The following is a 9643-nucleotide window of genomic DNA, read 5'->3' as shown; positions in this document are numbered from 1 at the left end:
GACGTCACCTTTGTGAAGTTTTCTATGAATGAGCATTATTAAAAAAAAAAAAAAAAAAAAAAAAAACCGGGAAAAAAAAAAGAAAAAAAAAAAGTTCCCAAAAAAAATTTTTTAAACAGAATTAATTAAAAAAAAAAAAAATAAAATAAAAAGAACCAGTCACGAAACTCCATCTGTAGAAACTCTTCCAAAGTCTCCGTGGGAAATGCTGTCTGAAGGGTTTTGTTTTTCTTTTCCAAGCTCCCCACTCTCTTGGTCAGCAACACCTGGCAAGGTCGAGGTAGCGTGGAGCCAGACAGGGTTTTCCTGCAGTCCAAACCAAGAGGAGATGAAAGAAATTCACAGCAAACTATTGCACAGGGCTGGTCTTCCATTCCACAGTTTCCCATTTATTTTTTTTTTTTCCACGAACTCAAAAAAGGGTTAATTTAAGATTTTTTTTTTTTTAATTAATCCTGGTTAAAACATGTTGCTCTGAGTCCCAGGCTGGTACTGTGTCTGCAACAGGCTCTCCATAAAGGCCAAGTAATCTGGGTTCTGTCCATATTCTTCAGGATTTCTGGAATTCCCCAGCCGGGGACGCTTGGCCGGTCTCACTTCGTCTCCCGAAAATACATCTTCCTGAGGGGCCCCAGTGCTGAGGGACTGCAGGGGACACGAAACACAACCATTAGAGGCACAGCAGGAAAACAGGGAGGGAATCATGGAGCACACCTGTGGAACAGGACAGCGGGGAACAACCTGGTTCAGGGCATTCCTGGACAACATGAACTTCAAAGCATGCAAAGCACCCGGCTGGAATTCGAAATGCTCGGCTTCTGGAACCAAACTGGAAGGAGAAACCCTCAAGTTGCCTTTTTTTTTCTGCTTCAGAATATCTTTTCACTTCCTTGCTAATCCTCTCTTTATGCCTGTTCCTCCTCTGCCTCTTCTCCCAGCAGCAGACACAAAAGAAATTGGGGCTTCCCTAATTGCCTTTAAAAAAAAAGACCCACAGGAAGCATTTGGGGATCACTGCACAAACAATTCCTTCTCCTCTTCCTGCTCTCTCACTCCACTGAGGTGCATTTCCTTTGCTTCCACTCAAATGAGATCAGGTGGGACCAGGTGCCACCACTGTGGTTCCCTTCCAACCTTTTCCTTTCTGGGATTCTGGAATTCTTTGGTAGAAATTATCTCCCATAGCTTTGTCCCTTTGTCCTCCTGCTCTACAGCATCCCCTCCACAGAGAACAAACAGGCTGAAGCTCTGGCAGCAGAAATACAGGAGAAAAGCTTTAGCTTTCAACCAGACTTGAAGCTTTCTATTCCCTTTATTCCCTTTCCAGCTTGCATTCCTTCCTCTGGAACTCTTATAAAGTCCCCACTGCACAGAATGTGCTTCTTTCCAAAATCCTGGATTTCAGGGATCCAATATGTTGTCTTTATCATTAAACAAGCTTAAATAGACTGGAATATTGTGCATGTCTTAGAAATTACTGCTGTGGTGCTTCTTTGCCATCAGAAATCCTTCAAGGGTAACGAGGTAAATTATTATTAACCTCTAAAATTTAGCCCATGAGGTCTCACAGAGACAACCTCAAACAAGAGGGAGAAGCCATTGGGGCTGTATCACAGAAAGCATTTTACACGTGGGATTTTTAGGCTAAAACCCCTGAAGATTTCATGGAAAAGGGAACAAAAATTTCCTCTAACTTGTGCTCAGTCCCTCCCCAGAACTGCCTGTCCCTGGGCTGTTTCTGACTGGTTTAACTGGGCACCTTATTCTTAAGGGGAGGTTGAATCATCCTCCTTTTGTCTCTTAGAAGAGACAAAAAGGAGCCCAGAACCTTGTCACAGGTTGGCTCTGGACCTGTCCCTGTCCTGCAGTGCCTGCCAGGCATGAAGGAGAAAACTGTATATCCTCCAGTCTCATCATTTGTTTTAATGAAATGGCTTTAAAGGTTAAAGCACCAGGTTTGAAAACACCCAGCAAGTCTGGAACCAAAAAAAGCTATGAAATAAATCCCTCATCTCTTCTAGGCCCAGTAATTCCACTGTATGCACTTAAAGACAGCCTGATCTTGTAGATTAAGAGATTTATAGGTAAGAGCTACGTTCTAAATCTCCCATTCGGTGAGAAAAGGGGGTTTGGTCCCAGGTTGATAATCAGTTCTCCAGAAAGCACTGAGCTGCAGCCAAATCCACCTCTCATTTGGACAAAATGGCTCCAATATAACTAAACTCATCTGGTGTAAAATGATCTGAACATAATCTTTTAACCAGAGGAAATAAAAATCCGATCCCAACACGTGCAAGGGAAAATCGTTTCTGTGTTTCTCAAGCATTCCCAGCAAGGATTCCTTCTACTTTATGCATTTGGGGGAATGACAAGTGGTTTTACAGCCACAGAAACTGGAGGCTGCATTCACTTAATGTCTGAAAAAACACAAGAAGATGATGTGAAGGGAGTTCTGCAAGTACAGCTGGTTTAGTGTTGCTATTTTGGTACCCACCAGGCGAGACTTCACTCTCTTGGGAAGCTCTTCCTCCAAGGTATAAATATCTCCACGCTTCACCATTAGCTGAGAACCATCTTCAAACTCGACCTGCAGAGAGGCAGAAGATGAAATCACAACTAGCCCTTGAATGGTCCATTCCCAGCCTGTCCCTCCAGGGAACACCAAGGAAGCATCAGGGGCCAGATCCCTGACGGATGGATGATCTTGTTCTTAGCACTGCAGGATTGCTCTGGAATGAGCATTCCTAAGCTCTGCCAAGGATGCTGAACCCAGAAAGTGCTGTTTTCAGTGCTGTTTTCAGTGCTGTTCAGGCACCTCTGTCTTATCCAGCCCAAGGGCTCCCATGGATCCCAAAATATCTGCACCCCCAGCTGGCCCAGCACCTCTGTTCCCCCCTCCCATTACATATTCCTCCTGATTTTTTATTCAAATCCTCAAAAAAAAACCCAGCAGCTTTTCACTCCTAATAAAAGCAGCCCTGTATTCAGGCCAATATCGTAATAAGAACTTCTTTCATCTTAAACAAAGCATTTTCACAGGTCACAAGGAAACAATTCCAGCTACTAAAGCACATTTGTATTTCAACCAGCAGAAACAGTCAGCCAGGTACAAAAAACTCCTCCCCATCAACCCTTTTTGCTAAGCACTGATTATATCATGAATTATGCATCAGATGTTCCAGGAACGTTTATTCATGGGAACGTGCACGGCAAAATGTTAAAACTATTAAAAGTTTTTAAAGAGATTCTTATTTCCTTTGCTCGAGGCTTTAATAGAGTTTTCTGGTTAAAGCAGAAGGACACAGATCAGAGTTTAATAGGGGTGTCAGGTTCAGCCTGGACAAATTCAGAGGGAATAAAGCATCTGTGCTCCCAAATCCTCCTCCTGCTCTGTCCAGCTCCAGCAGCTCATTCCTTACCCAGGCCCAGCATTCCCATCATGGAGCAGCATCCAGGAGCTGGGATAATTGTGCAGGTGGGAGCTCAGGCCTTGGAAGGTGAGCCCTTCTGGGGAAGGTTTAAGATGCTACTTTATTTATTTCCACTTATTATTCCCTATATTATATCCCACTTAGTCCCTGGTTTTGCAGAGCCCCACTACAGAACAGTCAGAAGGGAACAGGAATTACAAGGTGTAGGAGCCAAGGCACCAGCAGATCCCTGTCTGCCTCTTCCATGTCATGAACTCAACTTGTAGGAGAAAGGCAGGATTTGGAACTGAGGGCAGGGTCATTTTACCTGTCAGAGTGGTTGGCCCCTGATTATTTAAGTTCCAAATCACTGCTATGGGTTAGACCCTTGGTGGAGCAACCCATGGGTTGGACCCACAGGTTCCAAGTTCCAGGACAGTCATTTGGGCTCAATTTTTAAAAAATATACACATCTAATCTTAGCAGGCTGGAGATGGAAACTGGGAAGCTGCTGCAAAATAAGCCAAGTTTAAAATGCAAAGCTAATCCCTGCTGTCTTCCCAGGAACACACTTCTTTCACAGCAAAACTGGTTTTGTGGTTTTAAATGGAATCCTGCTGCACAGTGTGTGCAGAGGGAAGCAGTGTGGAAAACTATCCCAGCTGTTCTCCCCATGGAGAAGAGCTCTGCTCACAGGTAACTGCAGGATTGGAAAACCACAGGCTCCTCGTGCATATATTACTGTCACCTGGCACTATCCATGGAACAGCCCATTCCAAAGGAGAAATCCAGGAGAATTTCCTTTGCTGTGATTCAACTGGAAAGCATGGAAAACCATACAGCTTTAGGGAGCTCTATATTGTCCTTATTCATAACCAGGGGCACCTCAGATCACATCCCTGAGGGAGTTACAGCCACTGAGAGCCCCCCAGGGGTTATTGGGCTTTTCCAGACACAAAACACTCTGTGCAAAGTCTTGCCCAGGGACTTTGTGTCTGTCCCTGGATCCCTGGAAGTGTCCAAGGCCAGGTTGGACAGGGCTTAGAGCAACCTGGGCTAGTGGAAGGTGTCCCTGCCCATGGCAGGGGGTGGGACTGGGTGGGCTTTAAGGTCCCTTCCAACCCAAACCATCCTGGAATTCTGTGAAAGGCCAGAAACCAGAATTCTGTTTCAAACACATTCAAGCTACAGGACTTCCATTGTCTTTTGTCCAGAGGCATTAATCTCTTCAAAATCACAATTATTTGCTAATTCCAGCATGTGTTCTTCAAAGTATATTTTTCCAGCATGTATTTTGCAAAGTATACTTTTCAAAGTATAGTTTTCAACTTTTTGGTATCATTTAAGAATTATTTGATCAAATGAATGCCCTGCATTTTTTAAAGCCTTCTGTGCTGAAACATTGACCCAATGTACCAGGTTAAAGCTTCCTTTACTGACCATTACAACCTCTCCAAACAAAATTCTGCATGTGGAACGAACTCAAAGACCAAAAAATCCCTCACTGCTGTTTTACTCACCTTAAAACCAGAGAAGGTGGGAGTGAAGGTTTCCAACTCCTCACACAACAGCAGCAGGAATTTCCAAATGCTGCTGCTGCTGCTCCACAAAGCACCTTCCCACGAGCAGAGGATTATTCCTCGTTCTCCTGACCCTTTATATCCCTCCCTCTCCCCTCAAAGTGCTGGTACTGCTTTGATGGTTGGACTTGATGATCTTAAAAGTCTTTTTCAACATTAATGATCCTAAAGTATTGAGGAAAGTTATTCTAATTATGTAGACACTGATTCACGTGGAACTACAGATGAGGAGCTCAGTTCCAGCTATCAGAGTACTTCAAGTAGGGCACTTTTAGGCTGATCTATAAGGAAAAAGGCAAATTTGGTTTACATTTTAAAAGCAGGTCCAGTCTAGACGTGTGTCTATCCCTACATCCACATTCTGCCACAGAAAACCTTCACCCTGACCCTGTTCAACACCCTGTTTCTCTTTACCCTCCCAGCAGGATTAATTTCAGGAGGGAAATTCTCCTTCCTGACCAAGTGTTCAACACCAGGGAGCTGCACAGTGCCAGGAACCATGAGACACGTGGCCATGGGGGTCCTCTGCCACACTCACCTGGTAAATCTGACTGATCTGGGCTGCAATAAACTTGGCTTTATAGATGATCCCATCCGTCCACTGCAGCTGAACCAGCTCCCCCTCCAGAGGGGGTCCCATTTGGATGCAGTCCCTGCTCTGAAGACAGAGGGAAACAGGTCAGAGAGACATCAAAGCTCAGGAACCAGAGAGGTGTTTAAATCACTGCTCGAGGAAGCTGCTACACAGCACTATAATTAGGTGGAAGATGTTTCTGCCCTTGGGATTAATTGTGGGCATCTCAAACAAAACCAGCGTGAGAGACCAGGAATGACAGCACCCAGTTCTGGGACATTTCTCATTACAAATCCCAAAACACCAGATCTGCTGTATCTCAGAAACAAGCAGGGCAGCTCAGTGAATCAGTGGCACAATCAGGAAGGGAATGCATGAGTTGACAAATAAGCCTCTTCTAGACATTCCCTCTATTAAGTGAACTCCCTATTCTGAAGCAGAAGCAGCTCACAGACAATCTGCTTCCCCCATGAATCACACTTGTCAGTTGAAAAATAAGATTATTCAACCACAAAATAAAGAGGACGAAACTTAAAACAAACACTACTTTCTGTGAAGTCATCTGCATTCAGCAAAATCACATCTTTGTCAAGGAACCAAAAAAAATAAATGAGATAGTGTCAGAAACAAGAACTGCAGTGAAGAGCGGGATGAGATTTTCTAAGCGAGCAGCGACTTTTTTAATTTTAATTTTTTTTTTTTTTTAAATTTACTTTGCTGTTCCAGCCCAAAGCACACGAGAGGAAGGCACAAATCACACTTGGCACTCATCTATAAAGTCCCAGCCTCCACAGAGCTGCTTACAATGATGCTCTCGGGGTAAACGTTGTCGCTGTAGGAACCGTCGTCAAAGTTGACCTCGTAGAAGGTCTGCGTGGTTGTGCCGATCACTCTGCACCGGTAGTAGAGCCCATTCCGGTTCTTTGTGATCACAGTCTGCCCCAGGGCCACCTCCCTTCGGAATGGGATCTGTGGGAGAGGGAAAAGGGAAACATCTGCAACCTGCAAATTGGAAAAGCCGCGGCAAAAATATCACAGAACCGTGGAACGGTTTGGGTCGGGAGGGAACTTAAAGCTCGTGGAGTTCCAACCCCCTGCCACGGGCAGGGACACCAATCTTCAGCAACATCAGAAGAGAAGATCTCAGGAAAGCTGTATCTGATGGGGGTTTGCTGTCTCTGGATAATTGTGTCCCTCTCCAGCAGAGCAGTTCCTCAGCAGTAACGGAGCGAGAGGCAGCGGGTTCCTCCAGCCCCTCGGATCACACAATCACCATGGAAGGGTTTGGGTTGGAAGGGACCTTAAAGCCCATCCAGTCCCACCCCCTGCCATGGGCAGGGACACCTTCCACCAGCCCAGGTTGCTCCAAGCCTTGTCTAACCTGGCCTTGGACACTTCCAGGGCTGGGGCAGCCACAGCTTCTCTGGGAAATCCATCCCAGCCCCTCCCCACCCTCAGAGGGAGGAATTCCTTCCCAATATCCCATCTAAACCTACTACCTTTGAGATTAAAGCCATTCCCAGTACTGCCTTTCTGGATAATCTTTCTGCACTAGCCAGAAAGTGTAATAAGTCTTGAGCCAATACAGGTGCAGAGAAACAATTCTAAAAAAACCCCCAGAAACCCCAAAACAAACTGACAAAAAATAAAATAACCCAAAAACCCACCAAAAAAATCCCTGACAAAACAAAACAAACCCACCATCTAAAAACAATCTTGGGGACCTCATTGCAGTTACAACTTCCTTGTGAGGGGCAGAGGAGGGGCAGGCCCTGAGGGGTCAGGGACAGGACCCAGGGAATGGCCTGGAGTTGAGTCAGGGCAGGGTTAAGTTGGATCTGAGGGAAAAGTTCTTCCCACACAGGGTGGTTGGGCACTGCCCAGGCTCCCCAGGGCAGTGGACACAGCACCAAGGCTCCCAGAGCTCCAGGAGTGTTGGGATGACACTCTGGGGGCACAGGGTGTGACTCTTGGGGATCGTCCTGTGCAGGACCAGGAGTTGGACTCAATGATCCTTGTGGGTCCCTTCCAGCTCAGCCCATTCTGTGATTCTGCCACTCTGCAACCCAAACCCCCCAAAACAACCCAAAAACCCCAAAAGCCCAACCAAGCCAGATCCTTACATTCTGGTTTGCTGCTTTGTGTTTGAAGCAGGTGATGGACACCACGTAGGGCCAGTCGTCCGGCTCCATGGGCACTCCGGCCGCGTGCGCGCACGTGACGTGGAAGGAGGTGGAGCAGTGCTCGTAGGAGCACTGGATGCAGGCACCCGACACCTTCTTCATCCTCTTCCGACAGTAGACACATTTCTGGAAAGAAACAGAGGTTGGGGTTATGCAGGTAGGCAACAGATCCAATGGGATGCACGGCACCGGCGTCTGGTGTTGCTGAAGAAAAAAAACTCCAAAGCAACTTAATTGGAGATGAGATAAGAAAAGGGTTTAATTTGTGCCCAGGCATAAGATTACAAGACGCTCACGCTGGCCAGGTACAGGTGTTACAATTTATAATACAGAGCCATAGTGCTGTCTACTCTTATATGGATCTGAATCATGGGTCATCTACTGCCACCACCTGCGACTCCCAGAACGCGCCATCAACGCTGCCTCTGAACAATCCTAAACATCCACTGGTCAGATGATGTGACCAATCCATCTGTTCTAGAACGAGCAGCAGTCACAAGCATTGAGGCCATGTTGCTGAGAACACAGCTGGGCTGGGCAGGGCACATGTCAAGGATGAAGGGCCAACCACCGCCTCCCTAAGATCCTGCTCTATGGTGAACTTGCCACCGGCTGCCACAAGAGAGGAGCCCTAAAGAGAAGATACAAGGACTCCCTGAAACATCTCAGCCTTGGCCATATTGATCATCATCACTGGTCTACTCTGACCTCCAATCTGGAGGTCTGGAGACACACCATCTATAACACTGCCGATGCCTTTGAGAACGCAGTAGGATCACTCTCGAGGAGAAAAGACAACGCAGAAAGAACCGTGTCCTGCAGAATTTACCACCTAAGGAGTCTTTCTGCTGTGCCTTCTGCAGCCGGACGTGCCTGTCTCGTATTGGCCTTTTTAGCCACCAGTGTGTTTGTAACAAATGTGGGTAGAGCCCTTCCCAAATCTTCGTTTGCAAAGCCAAGCCAAGATGATGATGATTGCTTGTCCAATCCAAAGTTCTCCCACCCTGATCCTCCCCCATCCCACCCCCTCAGAATTAGGGCTGGGGGCTTTTCTTCACCATCTTCATCTTCTTCAGAGCACAAAAGGTACCCAGTCACCTGGTTTTTGACTGTACTTTCGCAGTTTAGGCCAAGGCACAAGTGTTCTTAAACAACAGGCCTACTGATATTGATATGGGAGCATGGCATGGGGTATGTAGGGGTTGAGGGATGTGTAAACTACTGTGCTAAAGGGTAAAGGAATAAGGGCTGCTGCTTCTAAAATCTACTTTTACTACTTGACTACTTAAAAGCTTATAAAAATCAGAAAAAAACCAAAAAACTAGAAGAATCTTAAGGCATCACTGGCAGGGCAGGAAGTCTGTGGGATGTGTCCAGGGCACGGGAGCCACAGGCAAAAATGGTGTTTGGTGTCAAGAGGTTGGTTCCACACTGATAGAATTGTCTATAGACACCTCCCTAGAATCACTTGGAAGCCAAAAACCTGGGGGGAAATTGGGTTTAGGAGGGGAAGTTGTGGGAATAAGTCAGGGGGGAAAAGTCCAGGAGGAAAAAGTTGCAGGGAAAACTCACAGTGGGGGGAAAGAGGGGGACTCCAAGTGGGGGGAAAGTCAGGAGGAAAAAACTTGGGGGGGAAAAACCTGGGGGGGGGGAACTCGGGGGAAACCTTGGGGAAAAACTCAGGGGGGAAAACTCAGGGGGGAAAAAACTTGGAAAAATAAGTTGTGGGAGAAAAAGTCCAGGGGAAAAAAGTCTGGGGTGAAAAATTCAGGGGGGGAAAATTCAGGGTGGAAAAACTCATGGGAAAAACTCGGAGGAAAAACTAGTGGGGAAAACTCAGGGGGAAAAAACTTGGGGGGGAAAAACTTGAGGCAGAAAAATCTGGGGGGAAACTCA

The 9643-nt window shown here is 46.4% G+C and overlaps 1 protein-coding gene across 2 annotated transcripts in view; it reads right to left on the bottom strand.

Moving 5' to 3' along the window:
- Window positions 1-231: 231 nt before the first annotated feature.
- Window positions 232-9643, bottom strand: part of KDM4B (lysine demethylase 4B) — a 76695-nt gene continuing 67283 nt past the window's right edge. For both annotated transcript variants that reach the window (XM_017833706.1, XM_017833707.1), the window contains 5 exons: window positions 7688-7873; window positions 6369-6533; window positions 5529-5648; window positions 2495-2587; window positions 232-645 (listed from right to left, as the gene is read on the bottom strand). In XM_017833706.1, coding sequence (XP_017689195.1) covers window positions 460-645; window positions 2495-2587; window positions 5529-5648; window positions 6369-6533; window positions 7688-7873 — 750 coding nt within the window. In that variant the 3' untranslated portion in view covers window positions 232-459. The remainder of the gene's footprint in view (window positions 646-2494; window positions 2588-5528; window positions 5649-6368; window positions 6534-7687; window positions 7874-9643) is intronic.

The sequence above is a fragment of the Lepidothrix coronata genome, unplaced genomic scaffold (genome assembly GCF_001604755.1).
Source record: "Lepidothrix coronata isolate B3197 unplaced genomic scaffold, Lepidothrix_coronata-1.0 Scaffold219, whole genome shotgun sequence".
Lineage (NCBI taxonomy): Eukaryota > Metazoa > Chordata > Aves > Passeriformes > Pipridae > Lepidothrix > Lepidothrix coronata.
Note: the sequence above shows the minus strand (reverse complement) of the source record. Positions and strands in the feature narration are given on the sequence as shown.